Source organism: Rhinolophus sinicus, chromosome 13 (assembly GCF_057876585.1).
Source record: "Rhinolophus sinicus isolate RSI-liver-muscle chromosome 13, RSI-T2T, whole genome shotgun sequence".
Lineage (NCBI taxonomy): Eukaryota > Metazoa > Chordata > Mammalia > Chiroptera > Rhinolophidae > Rhinolophus > Rhinolophus sinicus.
Window position 1 is genome coordinate 29,816,980 of NC_142513.1, and position 26,026 is coordinate 29,843,005.

General features: G+C 37.0%; 1 protein-coding gene across 2 annotated transcripts in view; it reads left to right on the forward strand.

Moving 5' to 3' along the window:
* Positions 1 to 16,836, forward strand: part of PLCB1 (phospholipase C beta 1) — a 684,403-nt gene extending 667,567 nt beyond the window's left edge. For both annotated transcript variants that reach the window (XM_088789261.1, XM_088789262.1), the window contains one exon: positions 13,526 to 16,836. In XM_088789261.1, the coding sequence (XP_088645387.1) occupies positions 13,526 to 13,753 (228 nt within the window). In that variant the 3' untranslated portion in view covers positions 13,754 to 16,836. The remainder of the gene's footprint in view (positions 1 to 13,525) is intronic.
* Positions 16,837 to 26,026: the final 9,190 nt, after the last annotated feature.

Here is a 26,026-nt window from a genome sequence, read left to right on the forward strand (position 1 = left end):
CATGCCTTTCCTCCTCATAGTGTAGCTAAATCAGGAACCACAAACCGGTAACTTGCAGACTAAATTGAACCTTTTATTTGACTCTTGGTATGTATTAACATTTTTTAATTTGAGTGTTTTAAACATGCAATACAATTCCAGTTGGCCACAGTTCTTGGTATTTCTCTATTGCCTTATACAAAACCTAATTCACAGATTTATGTTGTTTCTTGGGCCCCATAGATATTTGAATTTAGAAATTTGAAAATTAATGTACGTGTATTAAATTGGTTAGTACATGAAAAGTCTTAAGAACAGTGCCTGCCACTCAGTAAACACTCGGTAAATTGTAATTATTACCATCCTTATATTACCATCATTATTTTTATGGTTTTATATTTCCCTGCAATTTACTAGCAATATTTACTAAATTGGTTCTAGCCCAAGAGATTTTTGTTTTTCCTTTGAAGCTAGGATTGTTTTCCTTATCTCAATTTTTCCATTTGCTGATTCTTTCTTGTAGTATCCGACTCTTTACAGAAATAATCTGATTAAATTAGACTGCATTTAATGGCAAACAGGAAAACAGCCAGCTGACCAAACAAACAGATGCTAAGAATGATGTAGGGGATAGTAAAAAGCCAGTGTCTTCCAAGCATGACAGACACAAATAGAAAAGCCCATGAACTTAGAAACAGACCAGGCTGATTACACCTGGGTGAGTCATTGTTTTCCATGAGCCCTACTCCATTATTAAACAGGGCAGCATGTCAGTAAGACCCCATGCCATGGAACACCAATCGCAGCATCACTTTCAGTAAAAGATACTCCCAATTACTTTGTGAAAGCAAATGTGAAATTCTAGACATGCAAGAAAAACATACTAGTGTTATTTCTTATTCTTCTCTCAAAACACAGAAGAATAGTGGAATACTGTGATCTTCACAGATCTTGTTTTTACAGAGTGAGGGGTTTGCCAGGAATGGTGGGGACACAGGCCTGGATTGGGAGGCAAGAGTTTGGTGGCCAGATATTGATTCTGTACTAAACCACTTGAGTGGGAGTCTTCCGTTTCCTTATTTAAAGAATGATGGTTAATAATGTGCTGAATGTGTGTTCACTGGAAGTTATAAAACAAATCTCTTAGCTTCCTTAGCCCAGAGCACAGGTCTTTAAAGATTTAAACCATCTTTTGGTATTTCACATACGATAGTAACTTTCAGTTTAACAAGGTGTCTCTGGACTATGATTAATCATTTTGATAAAATCAAAGTTGTTTTCCTCATTCACAATCATTTTTATTCCCAGCTATGACAAGTCCCAGCTGAGTTTTCCTACAGAAAGCACCCAACTAAAAATAGAAAACTCCTAGGCAGACACCTATAAGAGGAGAGGACTTAAGTGCTGACACAAAAATTTCAAGGCCTGGAACACACACTTTAGCTGAGATGAAGTGGCTTACCAAGTAAGATAATTATTGGCTAACGTTATAGTGTAATTTGCTTTTAGATGCTGAATGGTTATTTATATAAGGCAGCAAGAGTCTGGCTCCTGGGACATGGCGGACAATTCATTCCATGTCAAGGCCATAGAATTTCATACACACTTTTGAGAGAAATTATGGGAGTCATGGGAGAAATACTACAATAACACTGTGTAACAAATAAAACTTCACTGGCAGGCAATAATAAATATTCATTGAGTACACCAGTTTGTAGGTTTCGGCTGATCTGGGTTGAGCGTAGCTGATCTTAGGTGAGCTTGTTCATATATCTGTGGTTAGTGATAGGTCAAGTAGAGGACCCTACTAATCTCAGCTGGACTTGCTTACATCTCTGGATGCCATCCAGCTGCTGATTGATCTTTGGTGATTTAGGCTATGTGACTGGGATGATTGGTGTGGCTCAGCTCTGTTCCATGTATCTTGTCCTCTACCAGACTAATCCAGTCATGTTCCCATGACCATGGCAGAACAACAGGAGTGAAAACTAAAATGCACAGGTGCTTTTTCAAGCCTCTGCTTGGGCCGTGTCTACTAACATCCTATTGGCCAGAACAAGTCACATGACTACCTCACAGTCAAGAGGTAGAGAGATAGACTTAAAATCATAAGGCAAAGACTATGGCTACAGAGAGAGGTAAAGTATTGGGGCCATTAATTCAGTCAATCTATTGCAGAAGAGAATTAGCTAGGTTCTGGGCCTAGTTTTGCTATTAATAAGCTGTATCTTTGAGAACACCGCTTAACTTCTTTTGGCCACAGGTTTACGCTAAGTAAAAAGAAAAGGTTTGACTGTATAATTTCCAAAATCTCCTTCCAATACTACTAACTCTTGGAGGGGTTGAGTATATAATTACTAAAGTCCCTTTCAAAGGTTTCTACACTAATCTCTAGATGCCTGTAAGATGATTACAAAAGACATTTTGAAATCCTTTTTAAAAATCAGAGTAGGTTTAAATTATGGGTTAAGTTAGGAAATTGAAGCATTTCAAGAGAGGTATGCTGAGGAAAGGACAGTGGAGAAGGGATGAGGATGGAGCTGGGGAAAAAGTCACAGGAGTCTATGTTCTTTGCTGTATTAAGAGCAAATTTCTCCTGTAGGTAGTTTCATGACATATATGAATTATAGAGAAGTTTACACATAAGAACTATGTCAGAATGCATTTGGCTTTTGACTTGAAATAAAATTTAAAAAGCACATTACTTGTTACCCTGGGAGGATTCTAAGTTTTTATCCTCCACAGCACAAAAGGGCCTTCCACCAATCAGATAATATTCAAAGATATTTGTTGAGAAATGTTTCAAAATCAACAACAATCCAGCACATATCCCAAGAAGACAAACTAACAAATACCATAATTGTGTTGTATTGACCACATAACTACTCAAATGATATAATTGGAAAGAACAAAGTCCTTATATTACCGTGTTTCCCTGAAAATAAGACCTAGCTGGACAATCAGCTGTAATGTGTCTTTTTCAGCAAAAATTAATATAAGACTCAGTATTATATTATATTATATCATATCATATCATATTATATTATATTAAAGACCTGGTCTTATATTATAGTAAAATAAGATCGGGTCTTATATTAATTATTGCTCCAAAAGACGCGTTAGAGCTGGTTGCCCGGCTAGGTCTTATTTTCAGGGAAACATGGTAGACAGGGTTCCTGATGTTTTCAGCTGCAAGTTCTTTTTGTTGCCTCTCTTTACAAATAAAGTTATACAAAATTAATTAATAAGCAAGCACAATATGTTAATTACTTAACATGCATGATCTCATTTAAATCTTTTAACAGCCTGTGATAACTAACATTATTATCCCCATTTTATATGAGATGGTTTAAATTCCAAGGGGTTAAATAAGCTACCTACCGTCATATTTGGTAAAATGCAAGCACCTTCTGTGGAGAGAGAATCTTATCTATCCCTCAATGAAGTATCCACTTATATAAACCTTATATGGCAGCAGTTTAATTTGTGATTGCCTCCCTAGCCTTTTTCAACAGTCTAGTTGGTATTTATTCAAAAAATGAAAATTAATTTTAATATCATTTTCAAACAAATATATTTATTTAGGAAAAATCCGCCAAAAATATAAGCATACACCACACTTTAGCACTTGATTAAAAGTCTCAGGAATTTACACCTATTTTAAATGAACTATTATTTTACATTGGTGTGAACTGTCCGAATTATTTCTATTTAGGTTTGAAGTATTTCTTTATTTTGCCCTAGAAATACACAGAACACCATTTTACTCATTTTCTTTGTATTTCAGTTGCCAGTGGCAACCTTGAATTACAAGGTTGAACAAATGCTGCATTTTATTTGAGTGGTTTGTAATTTTAAGCTTTGAGTTCATGTTCAGTGGGAATTGTTTATCTATAGGGGATCACTCCTGCTTTGGGTAGTAGACAATCCAAACAGTCTGAATTATCTGTGTCTCTGCTGGGACTCCATGGGTTTTTCAATTTTTAACTTCTACATACATCATCAGTCAGAAGTGTTTGCTTCGATTTATTGGCATTGGATACCCATTCACAGGGATAAGGTGAATTTGGAAACTGCACTCATTCGTGGTGTTGGTTTGGGTTTCGATTCCTTATTGCTGACTTTTTTCCTCCAATAGGCCCCATGAATCACTAGCTTCTTCGCCTTGTCCCCAAGATTATGGATTATGATTTTCTCATCCCCGTTTTGAGTGTGGAGACTCCTGGCTTTGTGCAAAGACTTCATTTTCAGCCCTCCAAGACCCAAAATTCTTAGGCCCATTTCCCATCCTGTTAGAACATTAAAACCCAGTTCCCCAAGATGGAGAAGCTACTCTGCCATACATGGGCCTTTTAGCTTTGCATTCTTTTGTTATTCCTGTGACATAGGGATTTCCTTTTCTCATATCAAAACTCAGTTATAAATTTTAATAAATGTATGTGTTCTGTCTCATTCAGCATGTCCCTGTGTTTGGAGTAGAAGAATTTCCCACCCATTCAGCCATTTGACTTAAACTCTCATTGCAATTTATTCTAAGGAAATTCAGAAAACAAACAAACAAACAAACAAAACTGGAATGGTTGGGATATATAATGTAGTCCTGTTTTCCCACATGCTATTTTCCAACAATCCTCCAGTAACCTGACTGACCTCACTCTGTAATTTTTATATGACCCTGTTATTTCTGTTCTTGGTTGAAGTAAAAATTCATGAGATCATTCTAAAAATAAGATGAGGGTTTGCAAGATTGCTCAGCCACCCATTCTATATATGTACCTTTTAATGCTTTTCCCATTGTTTTTAATAAACTCTTAGCTAACTGATGATGTAGAAGTTAAAATACCATGATCCCTGCAATAATTCCTCATAAAATTTTCCTGGTCACTTTATCCTACATTCAGCATTTTGTATTTTTAAAAATATAATACATTTTATTTTTATTTTAGAATACTATTTTTATGCTAAAAAATAAAATAATTACATTGCCAATAATCACATTACCATCAAAATGAAAAATAGAAAAAATAAAAATACTCATAATCCCAACACAGTTTATATTATAGTATTTCCTTTCGAAGTAATTTTGTATTCTTAGAAAATATTGTTGTAGTTATAATCACATTACATACACAACTGTGTGTAGACTTTCTTAATTTATCATAGTAATATAATCATTTTCCCCTGTTTTTATAGTCATTTTTGGTTCACATTTAGTGGCTCCATTATATTTCTTTAAGTGGAAGCCTTTATTTTATTTTATAGAAACGCTAAGTCTTATTGATGTTTTTGTGTTTTTGTTGTTACTTTGCTTGTTTGCTTGTTATTCGTATTATTATCCCTAATCTTTAGCAGTAAATTTCAAAATATTTTGAGCAAGATAGTCATGGTACTCATTTACCATTTCCATTTCCCAAAAGCCAGAGATATTTTTTAAGAATTTAAATACTGTGAGGAATTAATTTTTTTAAAATACAACAAAGAAAGAAAGAAAAAGTGAAATATATAAATTTTTCCCAGAGAAAGGAAAAAAAGTGAAATAATATAAATTTTTAAATGAGAAAACAAACTGAAATAAACGATCCTATGGGTATATATCAAAGGTAACATAATTATGCAAAGAGTATAATTATTTCAAGTGAATTTTAGCAGAGTAATATTATGGTGGATCCTTAGTGGGATATATTCTGTAAAAAAAAAATCTCAAAAAAGTCTTAAGTTTCACATGGTTATTTATTGATAGGTTATAACTTTGAAACTACTTCTGTATATTGCAATGTATATAAGCATATAAGTAAAATATACAAAATTAATTACAAACACAACAGATATACAAATATAAAATCAAAATAGTTAAGAACAAAAATCTATACTGTGACATTTAAATTTGAAATATCAATATGTACTAATGGTTTTTCAAAATACGTGCCATAACTGTTCACTGAGATGGCCTAAATGCAATGATAGTCTGGTAGCAGTGAGCACTTTTAGCACCCAGAGATTGATTTATGAATGCCTTCCCTACTAAAGGCTCTTTGGAAAAGTGGCTGATTCCAGGTCTGAGGCAGAGAAAGTGCAAGAGGTATCTGGGGTTATCTTGTTATACCTAGAAAACCAAGTGCTCAAAAACTAATAAGGACATGTCAAAAGAGTCCAGAAGTCTGCATTGAGAGGGTTTCCACTGACCAAATGTGGAAGAATTTGACCTCAAAAAATAACTAAATAAATAAATAATGGCTGTAACTGATTTAAAAAAATAAATTAAAATTAAAATGTATTGCCCATAGTTATTTTCAGAGAGAGAGAAAAGAAGAAGAAAGCTCATTTGCCATCTTTTGAAATTATTATTGCCCCAACTCCTTACTCAGAAAATTCGTAACTAAAGGAAAAAAATTAAATGCTTATCCTGCCTTTTTAGGAGGAACGCTAGTTCATCTCCACATGATGAGCAAAAGCTCTTTCTTACAGAAAAATACGAGCTGTAAAAAGAATTAGAAAATTACCATTTACCCCCAATAAGATAGGCAAGAATCATCAATTTCATGAAAATGTACTAAGGAAAATTTATGTGGATCCAGAGTTTCACCCTACAGAATAACTGTTCATTGCAAAAGGAAAAATATTTGACAAAAATTGAGGTCTGATCTTTACCACTTTTAGCCAACTGATCAAACTTAGAATCACTGATAATGTGACACCTGATACTGTGCCCACCAATATGTTACAATATGAGCTATAAAAGAATACCTATTGATTATTCTTACTCCAACAAATGTTTAATCTCCATCTAATCGAGCCTACAGGTTTAACTTCTAGTTTATAAGATGTGCAGGGTGTCCAGGACTAACTTAAATGACTCCGTAAGGAAATCATCAGACAAATTCAGAATGTGGGCATTCTATAAGAAAATTGAACAGGATTCTTCAAAACTCCAAGTCATAAAAGAATAGAAAGCAATAAATAACTCAAGTGGGAAACATGAAAAAGACACAAGAACCAAATGCAATACATGAACTTTAACTTGTGGTCAGAAAGATAAGCTAGAAAAATTGGGGAGAGGTAATACTGGGGAAATTTGAACATGGATGGGTATTAGATAAAAACTAAGGAATTATTATTAATTTCCTTAAAATCATTAAGATATTGCCATGATATAGGAAAATGTCCTTATTGGTAAGAGATGTGTGGTCCAATATCTATGGATAAAATGTCATGATCTCTGAAATTTATTTTTAAATGATTCACCAAAAATGTGTAGTGATAGACAATGATAATGCATATGTGACATAAGATTAAAATTAATTAAGGTCATTTTCAGGGGTTTTGTTATTGTTGCTTTTATTTTGTTTTGTTTTTGAGTGTGTGCATTGTCCTTCTTATAGACATTATCAGATTATTGCCTAATGTTTGAAAATTGAAAATGTCAGTTTCCCACCAGATGTTATTTCTATTTTAAAATACACACACACACACACACACATATATATATATATATATATATATATATATTTTTTTTTTTACCCATATAATGTCTCTTAACAAGGTGTTGTGCTATTGCATGTCCCTGATTTTTAATGAGAGTATCTTCTCATATATACAAGTATATTAGATATTTGTGTTTCTTCTCCTATGAATTGCTTGGGTTTTGCCCAATTTTTTACCAAAAAAGATTATTTTCATTTAGATAAATATACCTAATAAAATTTTCCTTTGTAGCTTACATTTTTTCTGTCTTGCTTAAGAAGGTCTCTGTACCCCATGGTTATACAATTATTTACCTAGGTTTTCTCTGAAGATTTTTATTGTTTTTTGTTTTATATTAAGGTTTCCAATACACTTCATTGGGCAAAATGACTTGAGTTGGACTTGAGGTGAAATTATGAAAAACTTCTTAAATATCTGTCTGTGCATTTCTTTTTTCTTTTCTTTTTTTAAAGTTTCAGTAGTTTTGTCCTTGTTATTTCACTGTAGCTTATTAGTCTCTGGTTTCAATTTGTTTCCTTAGAAAAGTGGCTTTGATTATATCTCTTTATAACTCAATATATAACTTGCCTTTTTTTGTATTTATGTCACATTTACATTATATTGAGGTGTTCTTTTTTTTTATCTGTTTGTAAACTAACCTTCATGAGTAACTGTTTTCTCCTTCATCGTCACGTGTATTTATACATCTAAAAATCTTGCTTAACTAAATAAAATCCTTGCTTTATTTCTTAAGGTAGTTGTAAAAAATGTCAGAGGTAGAATACCATCCCAAGTGCAAATATCTTTGATAATACAGTCAGGCAGGGCTGAACACATTTGAACTTGAGTGTATTGCCTTTCCTTTTTTATCTAACAGAGTTCACAGAAGTGATGAGTGGGCAACATCTTTTGAAAATCTAGTTAACAAAGAAATTTAGAAATTGAGTCTCACTCGTCAAATTGGAGAACTCAGCCTGGAATAAAACAAACTCTAGCAATGCTCTTATTTATTAATACCTAAGTATAATATAACAATCTGCCTTAAAATTAGAGATTAAATTTGATCCTGTTCCTCCCTCTTTTTTGCCCATTTTCTAAAAATATATCTTATAAACTTAAGATCAAGAAAGCTCATGTGTGCTAATTTAGAAAAGCTCTAAGGCATATCCTACAAAATCAAATTTCTCATAAAGATCTATTTGTCCTATGGTGATTTTCCATCAAGAATGTGTTTTGAGGCCACAGCAATGAAAAGATGGGGCCTGCTGAATTAAATTATGAGTGCTTTATGAAGCCAGACCATGTATGGCATGCCTTTGAATTCTTCCATTATATCAGTGAGTTATTGCTGCAATACTGCTGCCCAACAACCACAAAACTCAGCAGCATAAAACAATAAGCATTTCTAAGCTCCTGAGTCGTCTGGTCTGGGCCAGGCTCAGCAGATCTCAGTAGCCTACCACCAGCCTGTGTTTAGCTGGTGGGTCAGCTAGGGGCTGGCTGGTTTATAATAGCTTCACTTTCATGTCTGATAGTCAGTTGAGGTGATAGAGAGGGGTATAAGTAGGTCATATGTCTCCTCCGGCAGGCCACTGCTTCACATGACACCTGAGTAAGCTTTCAACAGAGAGTGCAGAAGCACACAGGGCCTTTTGAAGTCTAGGCTCACCAACTGCGTACTGTCACTCTGGCACATGTACTGAACAAAGCAAATCACAAGGCCTTCCCAGATTCAAGATGAAAAATACACTCCAGTCTTTGATAGGAGGAACTACAAAGGTGTGATTACAAGGAGAGGGGAAGAACGGCTGTCATTTGTGCCATCTATCTACCACTCCCACAAAACTTGCAGCTGGAGTTGCACAGAGTAGAAACGCAACATGATTTTGAGTACATGAACCAGAATATGACAATTAAATGAGATGTCCCTGAATCCCAGCAAATGGATGATCAAGAGCAATCCCTGGTATCCAGTGGGGGACCATCTGAAGCTCAGGATTGTGGGGAGGGAAAATTAGGAGGAATCCAAGCTGAAATTCCCTGGTTGGACCCAATCTCTTGAGTCCTCTGATCTAAACCAGATGTAAGTCTGCTAGGATAGAAGTTAGACACTCTCCACAAGCCCAGTAGGGATCATGAGTGTGGATTGAATTGATTGCCAATAATTTAAAAAATCAGGAGATCTTACACGAAAATTTGGATTTCTCACTTCTCTAGAAAAACAAAAATCTGTCAGGCATCAGCTAGAGTGAGTTTCAGGAACGTCCTTTAGACAGAACATGTCCGCCCACCACTCAGACTTCCTTGCACACAGCCTGTTTCTCTGATTTTCATGACTTGCCTTTTCCCCCTCAACATCTGAGTTTGCATCTAAGGCTATAGCTTAGACTCCTTAGACTCCATCTAAGGCCTTAGACTCCTGAGAGATGGGCTTTTTGGGAACAGAGCCAGACTTTGCTTTGCATACTTTCCATATTTTCTTACAATGAGCTAGTATTCCATTTATAAAAAGGAAAAATAAATAAAAAGAAAAGCTCTAACTTAAAATTTAATAATAAATGATATTTTATAATTAATTCATTAATAAATGAGTGACTTTTTCATAGAGTGGAATATATAACATTTAATATACATTAACTTAACTTAGTTAATACATTAAATATTTTAATTTATTAAAATAGTTTAGAATACAGTAACATCTATTACCCATGATAAAAGGAAGAGTCCACTAAAGTTATAATTTAGCCATAACTGGGTCAATTATTAAAAATTATTTAAAATAATAATTTAAATTTAATTATTACTATTGTGAAGTTGTGATTTAAAATAAGGAGTATATATTTTGTCTTAATCTCAGTTCCCAGCACAGAGCTCCTGAAACCCTTGGAATTTCATAAGTGCTGAGGCAATAAATGTGTCTTATCTTATGTAAATAAAGTGACTTTTGGAAAGCACCTAAGGATGGGAGCTGGTTGCCATAGGAACCAACCAGGTGATTAGAGGGTTGAAACTTTCAGTCTCCCACCTCCAACCTCCAGGGAGAGGAGAGGGCTGGAGATTGAGTTCAATGGCCAGTGGTCAATGAGTTATGTTGATCATGACATGTAACGGAGTCTCCATAAAAACCCAGGAGGATGGGATTTGAAGAGATTCTTGGTTGGTGAACATGTGGAGAATGGGGAGAGTGGTGCAGCTAGAGAGGCCATGAAAGCTCTGCATCCTTTTCCCATACCTTCCCCTACACATCTCTTCCATCAGACAATTCCTGAGTTATAGCCTTTTATGATAAACCAGTAATCTAGTAAGCGAAACGTTTCTCTGAGTTCTGTGAACCACGCTAGCAAATTAAGCAAACCCAATGGGGGTGGGAGGTGGGGTCGTTGGAACCTCCAAACTATAGCCAGTAGGTCAGAAGCACAGGTGACAACCTGAACTTTGATTGGCATTTGAAATAGAGTGGGGGTGAGAGGACTGAACCCTTTACGTGTGGGATCTGACGTTATCTCCAGGTAGATATTGCCAGAATTGAATTCAATTGTAGAACACCCAGCCGGAGATGCAAAGAATTACTTGGTGGTGTGGGGGTAAAACCCACACATCAGAACTAGGTGTAGAAATGTAATTGTTAAAATTAGATTATTAAAAATTATTAGAAAATGTTAAAGTATTTGGCATTTGGAATATATATATATATATATATATATGAATGAAATAGTATGATCAAGCACCATGGGGTCTTGTCCGCCAATGACCTAAGAAATTTACTTCTAGGTCAGGAACAATAGATCTATAGCTGAAGGTCCTCCAGTCCTCCTAAATGAAAACTGCAATCTGCTGTTCCCCAAACCCAGAGCCCCTTGCTTTTCTCCCCGTTCGCTACATTCTTTGGAAAAGAAACATTTTAGCTACATTTGTTGCTGTATTAAAATTGAGGCAAATTGATGATGAGGTCTGGATGGTAGTAAAGGGAAACCGTCAAACACTAAGCTGAGATTTTACTCGAGTAAAAGAGTATGACGGTGTAAAAGCCCCACCGCCTTCTAAATTGTTGGGACACCTGGGAAGAATTGGTCATTGTCTTGTGGTGTCTGATGCTCCAGAGGTTCGCCTGTCCCCCACACTGAGGGTGGGACTGTGTGTGATGGTGGTTTTGCTCCATCAGGGCCCCCTGGTACCCTTCTCATAGCGTGTTTCCTCTTTGGCTTAGAATTCATACACCAGCCAACGTAGTCATCAATGCCCCACATTTTATATCTGGGGAGAACAGGTGAGTTTTAATACTCAGGCCAAGCTATTTTTATCAGGTACTTTTTGCTATGGAAAAAAAATCATTCAAATAGATCCGCAATCCATTATCTGACACTCTTGGGGCCTGTTGTTTTTCAGAATTCATCATTTTTCTGATTGTAGAAAGATAATATGATATGTATACTATGGGTATCATACCCCAGAGAGGCCTGCGTCACACTCATAATCACACAAATTAATGTCTATAGGACTGTGCATTGGATATTCACATGAAGTGGCAGAAATAAGGATTAAAAATAGCCTTATATCCGTTAATATCAGTGAGTTTGCCAAAAATTTACCAAAAACGTTTGTATTTCAGAACTTTGGGGATTTTTAGAATTGCAGATAAGGGATTATAAATGTGCATTAAATAACTAAGATTTGGCAAAATCTCTCTGGCATAGAAGCAAGAGTGCAAAGGAGTTGAGGTAGTGGATATTCTCAAGCTGCAGGCAGAGAATGGGGTGAGGAAAGGCGGTCAAGACCGAGGGACAGGTGCCCTGAGCAGTGTCTCTATCGCAGAGAGTCCAGGGCTCAGAGCAAGTGCCAGAGACTGCGCTGAAGGACAGATGAAGGACAGATAGCCAGGGTCAAAACAAAGAGTACAACTGGGAGCTCAGAGTACAGCCAGGACAGGAAGTGATCAGTGTCCCAAGGGGACCTGCAGCGTTGGCATCATCACACTGGGGCGCTGAGAAATGCAAGACCTTGGGCCCCACCCAGATCTCCTGAATCAGAATAAAAAATCAAAATTTCCGTTGATATTTGTGTGCACCTTCAAGTTTAAGAAGCATGAAAAGAAATCCGTTAAAGGTTTTAAGGCCATATTTTAAGAAAAGCTGCCTCAATGCTCCTAGAGGGAGAAAAAACACTTAATCTCATATGTCATTTTGAAGATTGTACTCCCCCCTTACCACTCAATCAGCAAAGGGAATTTTATTTAAACTTCTGGGTTTTGAATCCACTCAGCACAGCAGAGCTCCTCAGCAGGCAGTACCCACCTCTGGCCTTACCCCTCAGCCCACTTCTCTGAAGACTCCGGCTTTACTTGCTTTGTGATGAGGGCCACCATGTAAGCGTGCATTTGAAGAAAGGGTTCTGTGACTTCTGAATGTGTGTAAATTCTCCAGAGCATTAAACATACAGAAAAGACAGTTTACAAAGGAGCTACAGCAGTTTACGAGGCAAATCAAAATAAGAATGAAAAAACGGAATCAAAATAAAGAGGTTAAAATGGAAGTTCAAGTTGGTCACATGAGAATGTTTGTTTTGGAATAATGCATCCAGCGTCTCCTTAGAAGCTCGGCTTCCAGCCTCTGGGTGAGGCTGCACTTCACAAAGCTCATACCTTGATCCCTGTCCACTCCAGTCAGCTTCTTCTCTCTCCCCGCCTCAATTCATGGCTGACTTGGGCACTCCCAGCTATCAGTAGCTTCCAACCCCTACTTTTAAGAACTTCAGATCATTGCATATTGCTTCTGTAAACTTTTTGAAAATACCTACCTCTGTGTGTGTGTGTGTCTGTGTGTGTGTGTGTGTGTAGACATGTTTATTTTTATTATTGCAAGTCTTCAGCCCTGTTCTGCCGCATAAAACCTGAAAACTTGACTTTCAGCTATGGACAAATGACATACCCAACTAAACTGTTTTGCATCTTCTCATAGGTAACCAGGGGATGATATTAAAATCACTTTGTTCCTCCTCATTTTTGTACATATCTTTCAAGAAGTTTCTCCACGGGTGGTTATGGAAACCTAAATGACATAAAAGCACCTCTGCTCTTGATCTCTCCCAGCTGCAGGTGGAGCTGGAGCAAGAATACCAAGACAAGTTCAAAAGGCTGCCCCTGGAGATTTTGGAGTTTGTGCAGGAAGCCATGAAAGGGAAGATCAGCGAGGACAGTGATCACAGTTCTGCTCCTTCCTCCCTGGCCTCCGAATCTGGAAAACTGAACCACAGGCCTCCTTCCAGTGAGGAGCTGGAAGGAGACCACGCAGGAAAAGAGTTTGATACTCCTCTGTGATTGTTCCTACCAGGCCTTCAGAACATGCATGGCCATTCAAGCTCCATTGGACTCTTATTACAAAGATCACTGCCCAGAGCATCTTCCTGAGAAGCGTCCCTTAGCCTAAAATCCGCACCAAAAGGAGAGTTCCAAAAGGATCCATGCAGACGTCCCCATGCCCAGGCTCCATGTGTGGAAACTACTGTAGGTCTACTAGTGGAGAGTGCATGTATATGGATGGGGTTTTTGTTTTCTTTCCAGTAGTAAATTCAAAGCAGGCTCCATGGACCATGTAATGAAGGACTGTCTCTTCTTTGAAGAAAATCTAACTCATGTTTTTATTTGAAGCTCTGGTATAAAGTATTTTAAAGTAATAGAAATAGTTTGAGAAATGCATATCACTATTTATCACTATTGAACAGCCAACTTTGAACACTTTTTTCCCTACCTGCCTCTCAACTACCACATCTTCGTTAACATGCATATTAAATTGTTTCATCCTTTGCTTTGCAAGCACTGGAGGCTTGCAGTCTGCTAATTTATTTAACATAGAAGCATCAGTGTATTTGTTACTGACATGGCTTTATCAGATACCACAGTGATTCAAATAAGCTTGTTTTCTTTCTTTAAAAAAAAATCACTTGATTGTGTCCTTGCCCAGTGAAGTTATTCTCAGACTTAGCAATGTGGCTGGTATATTTGGTTGCATGAGCAAGTTGGCCACACACTTTTAGACAGTGGGCTATCAGAGTTAACTATTTGCACTCAAAGTCTGAGTATTCATTGTTTGTTGGCCTGAAATGAATAAATAATTACAAAGAGTCTGTTCAGTTGAATAAAAATAGCTGAGCTGATAAATGTTGAGCAGAGATTCAATCAGAGTAAACAGGTTGCAATGGTTATTTTGCTGTCTGACATTTTTTATGGTTCATTTATTTTTAATATAGAGATAAAGATTGAATATTTATCTAGAGAATACACAGACCCACATATAAATTCTATATATTATCTCCATGTATATATATGTACACACTCAGCCATATAAATACAGACACATACACCATACATACACACACGCACACACACACGCACACACGCACACAACACACACACACACACACACACACTTTCATTTGAGTATGGATGTGTGTTTCTTAATTGGCAATGACTCAAAACTCTTCCTCAAGACCTAAAACCAAATTCATGGAAAAATGGATAGAGAAGACAGTGCTCAAACATCTATATTTTGTGGATAAATTATATTGATATTCTAAGAAGCAATTGACACAGTCGTTGATGCAAGTTGCGGTAGATTTAGAACTTAGAATATGAATTTGATAACATATTTACAGGATCAATAACTGGATTTTAAGCTTGTTTTAATCATCAAAATATACAAAAATGTATAAGACAGAAATATGGAAATTTATTAATATCTTCCATAATTTTTAAGTGAGAGATTTCAATTTTATTCTAACATAAAAGAATCTTTTGTTGTATATTTACTATGTACATTTAATTCATGTAACTGTCCTTTTGTTGAGTTTCTATGTTAGGTGGCATAAGAAAAAAATTATATTATGGTAAAACCGATCAAAAATATTATTGAATGGTCTTAAGTAAGAGAGAGTAATTATATAGAGGAAAATATAGTTTAGAGAGTACAACAAAGAACATTGAAGTTGAAACCCTGAAGCAAGATGCTCACAGCTTTATTTTACTTTAAAATAAACCTGTCTGATTGTAGCTTAGCAAAACAGTTTAAAACACAAAATCAATGTGTCTTGAAAACTGTGTTTCCAGAATTTAATATTTTTATGGAAATTATTTTATTTAACTTGAAGCAATAACTAAGGATCGCAATTAAGTTTTTATCAAAACGAAGGCCTAGTTCAAAACTAAGTGTTTGATCAGTGAAAAAAAACAACAACAAAAAAAAAACACGCACCTTGCAAGACACCAGGGGAAAAAAATCTCATTCTCTTTGGAGATGACGATAGCATTTCTATCTGAAGGATTTGGGGTGTTGATTCGATACTTAATAAAACTTAATTTCAACTGAAAGAGAAATATTTTCTAAATCATTCCACTTTTGCACTTTGAAAGAAAGGCATTAATCATAAGGAAGCAAGAATGGTCAAAATCGAATGCTGCATTTTTATAAACAAAATTACAGGCTGTCTAAAATTGCAGAAGAATGAACTAACAATAGCATTCATAACCAAACACAATGGTGATTATTACAGAACACTGTATCACATTTTAGTCCAGAAACGTACACAAAACTGTTTGGGTGTTTGGATTTCATTATCTTAGGGACTCTAGTCATTTTACAATACGTTTGTATTTGGCCATATCACATTTTTATATCTGTACAATGACACTTTCTGCGGTTGTGGGGTAGTGTGTCCATCTTGCATCATTGAAACTACTACAGTGATAGCATCATTTAATAATATTAATATTACTTGAAATAGACTAAGATAAAGAAAAGGGGTCTATATGATGTGCAGTTTTGTGCCTTTATGTATTTGCCTTGTTCTCTGTTGAATGTGTGGAATTCTGTACTGTGGTTTTTCCTGTAATAGAGAATAGAGCTGTGTATTAAATTAGACTGTGCCCCTCTGATACCTTTACACTACTGAGAATAGCGTGGTTTTGGCCGTGTAAACCAATTTTCAAAGTTCTAATGACTTGCCATGTGTTTTTGGTTTTTAACATTTCATTTTAACATTTCAAGATCACCAAACATTAATTAATACTCCAGTAACAGATAAGCAGTCATTAAATAATTCTGAAAGAAAGGGCCATTGCTTGCATTACTTTGAATTTAATGTTGTGCTCGTGCACTGTATAAATATTGTTTGTGATGGAGTGGACATTGTGACTTTTGCCTTTTCAGAAGAAAACAGATAGGACAAAGTATTTGAAGCTCTTAAAATGTACATATTTTGGTTCTTCTATCTCAAGTTATTTAAAATGCATAATTCACATTTTTGTAATAATTCTATGCAATTTTGTGGCATGATGTTTCTTCCACTTGTAATTTTATGTGCTTTCATCACAAATCCAAAGGAAACAATAAAAATTTCTTAACACAACACAGCTGTTATTGCTTGGGTCAGGGCCAACCTTCCTTTGATGGGCAAGATGATGGGAACAGTTCTAATGCCCGTCTTTAAGGATGTAATGCTCACCTGAGCGCACCACTTGTGCTTGTACAGAAATTTGAGATGCTTCAATGCTGTGCCAATGAGCACAGTATGCTGGTACCCTGCCGTTCCAGTACCTCTTTTCCTTGAATCCCTCCCCAAATACCAAAACATTGGTATCACACACACATTCAGACATAACTCTCTAGCTTTATCTCTTGGTCCTCTTCTCACACACCACACTCCAGCCTTATGGGTAATTTCACTTCCTTAGCTTTTTAAATAGTATTCCTTCAGTTAATTAGACCCTTCCTTTTTGTTTCTCTTTTCCTTGAATCCCTCCCCAACACACACACGCGAGGCACTGCACTTGCCTATTGCTTCCAGATAGAGCCTCCCTTCCTTTCTCCATTCCCCCCTTCCTTCCTTCCTTCCTTCCTTCCTTCCTTCCTTCCTTCCTTCCTTCCTTCCTTCCTTCCTTCCTTCCTTCCTTCCTTCCTTCACCAAAGCTAAGGAAGGCAAAACATTCAAAGGTTTATTGGCAAATAGTGGAAATGACAAGAAGTGAGAGAGTACTTGATGTAAGCTTTCTTGTAAAATAAAAAGGAATCTGCAACATTGATTTAAATATATATATATATATAATATATAATATATGATATTACATATATATATATATATATATATATATATATGTTTGAGAATGGTCTGTAAGCACCTCAAATGCAGTGTATTAGCTGTCTATTGCTATGTTGCACATTACTGCAAAACGTGGTGGCTTAAAGCAGTAAGAATCATCTGTTATCTCTCATAGTCTTTGTGGCTCGAGAATTCAGAACACGGCAGAGCAGAGATGGCATGTCTCTACTCCACCATGTCCGGGGCCTCAGCTGTAATTCTCTGAAGACTTGTTTACTCACAGATCTGGTGGCTGATGACATGTCAGCTGAGATTAGTTGGGGCTCTGGGCTACAACATCCACATGTGTCCTCTGCACATGGCCTGAGCTTTTTCACAATATGGTGGCTGGCTTCCAAGGATGAGCCTCTTGAGAGAGCCAGGCAGGAGATATGTCAAAAATTTTTGTGACCAAGCCCCGAAGTTGCATGCTATCATTTATATACTAGAACTCATTCATGGATGCTATCACAAGCCCCTTCCCAGATTCAAGAGGAGGGAACAAATATAGACGCCATCACACCTTGGGAGCAGTGTTGGTCACACTGAAGAGCACAAGGAATGGAATAAATATACAGGCATGACCATCTTTGCAAAATGCAGCCTTCCACATACAGTGTGTACCAAACTGAATTTGTAGTTACACTCAAACCTGCTCCACCTCCTTTGTCTTCTCCATCAATGAACAAAACCATCGTCAATTCAGTTGCCCAAGCCAAAACGTTGGTATCATCCCTGACAGCTCCCTCTCCCTCATTCCCTTTCCAATAAATCACCAGGCTGGATCACTTCTGACCCTGTGAGAGCCCTCATATTTTTTCACTTTCCATCCCCTTTGCTAGTATCCAAGTTTCCTCCACTATCCCCTCCCACCTACCAAGCTTCTTCTAAATGGTTTCCACGCCTTTAGTCCTAAATCATGTAACCATTTCCCCATACTGTAGCTACACTGATCATACAAAAGCAAACATAGGATTAAAAAGCCTTTAATTGACCTCAACTGTCCTCAAAATGCAATCTAAACCCCTTAGTAAATGTTTGAGATTTTACATGATTTGTTCCTACATAACTCTCTAGCTTTATCTCTTGGCCCTCTTCTCACACACCACACTCCAGCCTTATGGGTAATCTCACTTCCTTGGCTTTTTAAATAGTATTCCTTCAATTAATTAGACCCTTCCTTTTTGTTTCTCTTTTCCTTGAATCCCTCCCCAGCACACACACACACACACACACACACACACACACACACGCGCGCGCACACACATTCAGATTCTTTCTATTCCCTGGTTAACTCTTATTCATCTTTAGGTTTATAGCATAAACGGCACTTCTTCTAGGAAGCTTTCTTTGATCTCACTCAAGCTCCCATTGCATGCTATATCAGTCACCTATTGCTGCATAACAAACACCACAAACACTGTGTCATAAACAACCATTTTCTATTTGTTGTGAGTCTTCAGATAGATGATGGCTCTGTTGATCTGGGCTAGGTTCATTTCAACTGGACTCATATATACATCTGCAATCAGCTATGAATTGGCAGGTGGCTGACCCTGGCAGGACTCTTTCAATGACTGGGGCTTTGGATGGAACAACTGGACTGACTTGGCTCTTCTCCCTATGATTTCTTGCCCTCCAGTAAGCTAGCATGGCTTTTTACATGTCAGAGGCAGGATATGGAGAATAAGAATAAGTGTTCAAGGTCTCTAGAAGTCAAAACTCAGAACTGGTACACCATTACTTTCACCACATTCTATTGGTGAAAGTAAGTCATAAGACCAGCCCTGATAAAGAATAAAAGGACATGCAATTTTATAGGTGAAAGGACATAGACACAGGGTAATCATTCATGGTGGCCATTTGATGAATGCAATCATCGCACTAAACACCTTGTATTTTCTTCTACATGTAAAGTACATGCCAACCCTAATGCAATGGCCCTCTTAATTACATATGTTGTTTCTGTACTCCGATTGGTCATTCGGTGGTAACCCTCGAAGGAGGCTTGGGGGTGAGTGAAGCACTGTAAGGGATTAAGAAGTACAAACTGGTTGTTACAAAATAGTCATGGAGATATAAAGTAAACCATAGAGAATATAGTCAATAATACGGTCATAACTATGCATAGTGCCAGGTGGGTACTAGATTAGGTAGAGAGATCATTTCTTAAATTATAAAAATGTCTAACCACTATGCTGTACACCTGAAATTAATATAAAATAATATGAATATCAAAATAAATAAATAAAGTTTAAAAAAATAAATAAACAAAATTAAGAATAGAATTACCATATAATCCAGCAATTCGTTTTCTGGGTATCTACCCCCAAAAAAATCTGAAAACATTTATCCATAAAGATATTTGTATCCCTATGTTCATTGCAGCATTTTTCACAGTGGCCAAGACATGGAAACAACCAAAGTGTCCTTCGATAGATGATTGGATAAAGGTGTGGTACACATATACAATGGAATATTACTCTGCCATAAGAAAAGATGAAATACTGCCATTTGCAACAACATAGATGGATCTTGATGTTATCATGCTAAGCAAAATAAGTAAGACAGAAAAAGTCAAGAACCATATGATTTCACTCATATGTGGGACATAAAACTGAAAACAACAAACGAACAAGACAAACAAAAACTCATAGACACAGAGAACAGTTTAGTTGTTACCAGAGGGTGAAGGAGAGGGGAGGTGGCAGAAGGAAAAGGGAGTCAAATATATGGTGACAGAAGGAAGACTGATTCTCAGTGGTAAATACACAATACAATATATAGATGATGTATTATAGAATTGTACACTTGAAACCTATATAATTTTACTAAACCATGTCACCCTGATAAATTTAATAGAAATTTAAAGAAGGAAAACAAACATAAATCAATAAAACCAATAGAAACTCCAACCTTTAGAGAGGATTGCACTCAAAGTAACACCAGTCCAAGACCCAAAAAATAGTTGAAAGGGGGAGAAAAATTTGTACTGAAATCTCTAGAAAATGTGCCACAACAGGATTTGATTCATAATATACTACAAAGTCTTAAAACTGCTTTTTGCATCCTTTCTCTCTGTGTATGTGATTGTCACAGATATAGGAGCTGCACCCCAAATCTCCCTCAAACCCCAGCCTGTACAACTCTTGCCTTCTCTCCCCCTCATTTTCATCTTTTCATCTCTGGGTTTCTATTTTCTTTAACCATCTTTAGCCTTTTGAGTAATCCTTTAACCTTTTCAATGTAAATCATTCTATTCTTCCTGAATGCTCTAATTCAGTTCCCAAAAGGTTCTCAAGCAAAGTAAGGAAAAGTAGAATTATTCTTACACTGGGAGAGACTATAATACTCCAGTGTCAACATTTTTCTAGTAATGCATTTAGTCAACATAGATTTAATAAACACCTACTATGTTCAAGGCACTGGTTCTGCCCCAGGCTCAATCAGGTTAGAAACCAAGATTTCTTGATCATAATCATGCCCAGATAAGTATATCTTTAAGGCTACTCCCTCAAAATGAATCGTATTGCATGTCTTTACCTCAACACAGTTAGAAAGAAAGGTGTTTTCCCCTTTCATCATGAAGTGTTAATGCTACACACACACGCGCACGGACTGTGACAGAGGGTCTTCAGCATCAAATGGCATTTAACACCTTTTTATCCTCTAAGAGTTGCTTCCCTAAGCAACTTGCTAGCATCAGAGGGCAACCCCAACTTTTTGAACCTAGGATATGGTCCATATGCCACTGAGAGGGGGTTTATGAGTCCAACTGGTTTATTTGGCAGATAACTTTGTACTAAAATTTATTCTATAATGTCAAAGTAGGATTTTATTCACTAAACTCTATAGCCTCTTAAAATACTTTCCCTACTGATTTCTCTTCCTGCATTTCCTTGTCACAGATAAAATATTTGCTCCCGAAATCTCTCTCAATACTCAATTGACTTATTCTATTTTATTTCTTTATTCTATTTTCTTTAAGTAAGACAGGATGTGAAGAAAGCCAAGGAAAGTTGCTTTGCCCAGCAGGTTAGCACTGTGAGTTGCAGAGCTCACTCCCCCTGGGCAGCCTCAGAAAGCCTTGTGGAGCACCCTTCACAACTGACCCACCAAGACATGATCAATCTGGGATATTTACCCACCAGTGCCAATCTCTCTTTGGTTGAGTGTTTCTTCTGTCATTAGCTCCTTAGCTCTTTCAGCGTGTCCATTGGCCAAACATGCTCCTGTGGCCAAAAAGTATCCTCAGAGAGACAAGGGACTTTTTAGGTGGAGGGAAGATGATCTCAGGTGACCTCTGCAGCAGGCTAATAGCTACATTCTCACACTTAACACATCAAGGCTCCATTTCATCTGTAAGCAACATGCAGTTTACCTGGGAGAGTCAGGTAAACTGGTGTCTGTAAAGCTGCCTATGAAGTAGAAATTATAACAGCCTTTACTTATTAAACTTCAAACTTCCCCTTACCCATCTCTCAGACTTACGAGTGAACATAATCCCAACTTGATTCACTCTGAAGGAGATGATCCCAGGGAAGAGGCTTGTGCTGGACCTGGATTTGGGTTTGGGGGTATGTGAGCAGGGAATTCCGTAATGGCCAGCGTGGCACAAAAAGACTGTGATTTCTAGGTTGGCATGTCCCCTAGGCCCACCAAATTCCTCTCTATGGCAGATGCACAGCCAGAAAAAAGTCAGGGTGAGGCCATCTAAAGTATGGGCCCCAAGGAAGGGACTCCCTTTGGCTGGATCTAGGGCAGTACTGCTTCCAAACATAAGCAACTAGATAATTTTTAAAATATGAAACAATGTTGTCTTTTACCCCCAATATTTTCCCCATTTGGATTCTCCCTTTATTCAAAACTCTAAGTCTTTCTGTGCCCCATGTCTCAGGGAAGGGGAGCAGCAGGGTGGAAAGCTAGAAATCTGTGAATTTCTTTTCCTGAGCTTTGTCATTCAAAATCCTGTGCGCTCAGCAGAATGGAGGAGTTATGGACAAATGTTTGGGACAAATCATAAGCAAGGTAGTTTTTGCCTGAGCTGGAAGAAATAAAGAGATGCAAGGGGTATGCCAAGAGTATAAGTCTTAGGGGATTTTTTCTGAGAGAGAAATTTTGCCTCCTTATGCAAAACACCAAAGAAATAACAAGATTCCAGAGGAAGCACAGTCAACCTTACCAAACTACACTTGGATGGCTTCAAAAATTTCCTATATCTTACAGTGGCATGGAAACAACAGAAAAATTAAAGGACTCCCAAAGATGTGACAGATGTAGTACAGAGAACCAATGGGTTTAAATAGACCAGGAATACAGAAACCAAGCAGGACAACAGGTGACTCCATGGAGGCCTTACATAGAAAGATGAATTGAAGATGAGGTGAGTCCGCTGCAATATCTTGGCACTACACAAGCCCTCTGGGACATAGCTGCAACTAAAAAAGAGTTAACTGAGATTGTTTTTAGCAGATAGGTGTTGCGTCCAGCGCAACACGGGCAGTGAGGGTGCGAGAAGGGGCGGTTTGGGTTGTTTTTAAGAAAGAAACAAACAGAGACTTAATGTAGTTAAATCTCTCCAAAGGGCAGGGGTCTCTCAGTCTCAGAGGACTGGAGCCCAGAATAAGGCCGACTGAAGGTTTTTATTGATAGGTATACAAACACAAGAAAGTAACATTGTTTCTTACACGGTCTGTGAGACTCATACATCATAACAGAAAAATGTTTATTCCAATCACCCTTTATCTGTAAACAGCCTAAGTACAAGGTCCCATAATGTCTTACCTAAGGTACGTACCTTTTCAGGGTCAAGTCTCTCATACTGTAACAGCTCCGTTGAGATAAGTGGAGAGAACTGATCTTTGTTGTCCTCATGACTTCTCTCACAAACAGGTGCAAGGGAAAAGCCAGAGCTGGCAACAGCTTTTCCCAGGCAGGGGGGAGGGGAGGCAAGGCTCCTTCCCATGTTCTTCTAAGGCAGCTGATTGGGGGTCCCCACTCGGTTCCGCCTGGCTTAGGTTGTATCTACCATGAGATATCTTACCCGTCTTTGGCTGCAAACCATCTTTTGGGGACCAGACAGAGAGACATAAGGTGTAAACACAAGGATGGAACAGAGTCCCAGAAAGGCACAGTCTTACAGACTCTTCTTTCCTTAAGGAAAGACACGGGGGAACAGTTGGCTAGGCTGTTCTGTGACTACAGATAGGTACTCAAAAAATAAACTAATTTGAGTTATATAAAAATAATGCACATCCTACCAAAGGCTTCTGAATTCATGAAGATAAGTTTTTGTACCCAAAAAGCCTGAGTTCATCCAAAATGTCCTTTAAGACACACTTTCTATGGTACGTAAGAGAAAATGTTGTTCAGCTGGCCAACCATGGTGAAGCACTCCCTTAGAGATTCACATGTTGACCATCCACCCTGTTCTCACTGCTTGAAACCTTGGTGATAATGTCTCATGTAATCCCCAGATTTGCCCTTCTCTGTTTTTAAGACCTGGGCATACCTAAATTTTCACTTGAATATACTTAGATTCCACACTCTGCCTTTTTTATTCCAATGGCCCATGGTGCTCTGTAGTTCAATATATTGAAGTATTCAATCTTATCATGTGCTGGGTCCTAATGCTGGGGATATAAGACAATGTTTCATGCTTTCTGTATCGTTTACTACCTGTCTAAACCCCACATTCTCCAAAGGCAGATTGGATAATCCCATGGCTTAAATTAGTTCTTCCAGTTGTCCATCCCCTCCCATATCCTCTCTGCTCTTCCCAAATTCCTTCCTGTCTCATTCAGCACGTTGATTTTATAATGGTCTCTGAGAAAACTATCATTTTCAACTAAAATCCTAGTTTGCAATCCTTCTGACCTCTCTTAAGATTCATTGATCCTCTCTTCAGTTGTGTCTAATTTGTTGTTAAGACTGTCTATTGAGTTGTTTGTCATTTCAGTTATTCTTTTTTTAAATATATTATTTCTAGATGTTTTATTTAGTACTCTTTTAAAACTGTTAGGTCACTTTTCATAGAGTCTGTTCTCTGAAAATGATTTTTACTGGTCTTTTTTCCTTTTTGTGTAATAAGTTGCTTTACATTTGTCAATATCACAGTCTGATTTCTGTTGGTTCTGGCTTATGTTGCTTTATTTTCTTGTGTGCTTTATTATTTTTTTACTGTATAACGATTATTTTCCTTAAAAAAAAAAAGTGTTTATAGGCATTCCCTGAGACCTCAGATGTAGATGCTTTCTGACAGAAAGTACTGGTGTTTGTTTCTATATGGTGCCTGGGGAGTAGTTAACCCAGATACTTTTAGTGTTTTGTTTTGGTTTTTAATGTTTTTGAATCATTAATATATGTAATGGTCAGTTTTAAGGATGAAACTTATTATGAGGCTAGTTTGTAGATACAACCTCTTTAGGACTATTTTTTCCTCTAACTGAGACTCAAAGAAACTTTTTCTGCTCTATAATAAATATACAATTAGAATTACTTCTCATTTTCCTTGTCTGACATTAAACCCGTTTGGAAACCAGCCTAATAGGTGAAGGGTCTACTGTTAGATTCTCTCGTTTGAATGGACTCTTAGACTTTATCTGTCTTATCCAGTGAGGTCATCAAAATTAAAGTTCAAGTTACCCTGAATAGGTAGATATTGTCAGGATAAAGTGAGCTTTCCCTTAGGTTTTGGCCTGGTAATTACTTGCTATCTGTCATCTCTTCATTACCTTTAAGAAAATGTATTGGTTTGTATTTTATCTAGTATTTCAGTTGTTTTCTGCAGGAAAGTTACTCAGTTTCTATTGAGTATACTTTGAAATTTTAAAATTATTTCCCTGAAGAACACCTTTGATGCTCCCTAGACCAGGTTTTGCATCTGGATAACATGAAAATATTACTGTCAATAACCTGGGAAAGTAGCCAATCAAAGTCTAAAAGTGAAGTGGCTCATTTGTTTGGGAACATTCACATATCTCAGCTGAAATAGCAGTTTAGATAGAAAAATGTCAGATTGAGATAGCAAAAACTCTCACTATAATATAAAGACCTTCAAGTTGTCAAATGTATGTATGATATCCTTGTAAGCTAAATTTAGCATTTAGAGCTCTAATTTCTCTCTGAGATGTATAAAAACTCATCTAGCCTGACAGTTCCCTGTTGGCCGGACCTCTGAGAAGTCAATTATTCTCACCAAAGCCAATTTTAATTTATGCACATGAAATTACTCCTGAATTTTTAATGTGATTTTTTTATAGAAGTTGTAATATCAAATTAAAGGGCTAATGGCTTCAGAACAATGATATAAAAATCGATCTTGAGTCACCAAATTGCCAAAGAAACATGTTTTAGTTATGTGATATTTTTCACTAAGAAATAAATACCATATTTATTCTTATTCTTTATTGTATCCCCAGTGCTTATTGTAGCAAGGCATAATGGATAACAATCAATAAAG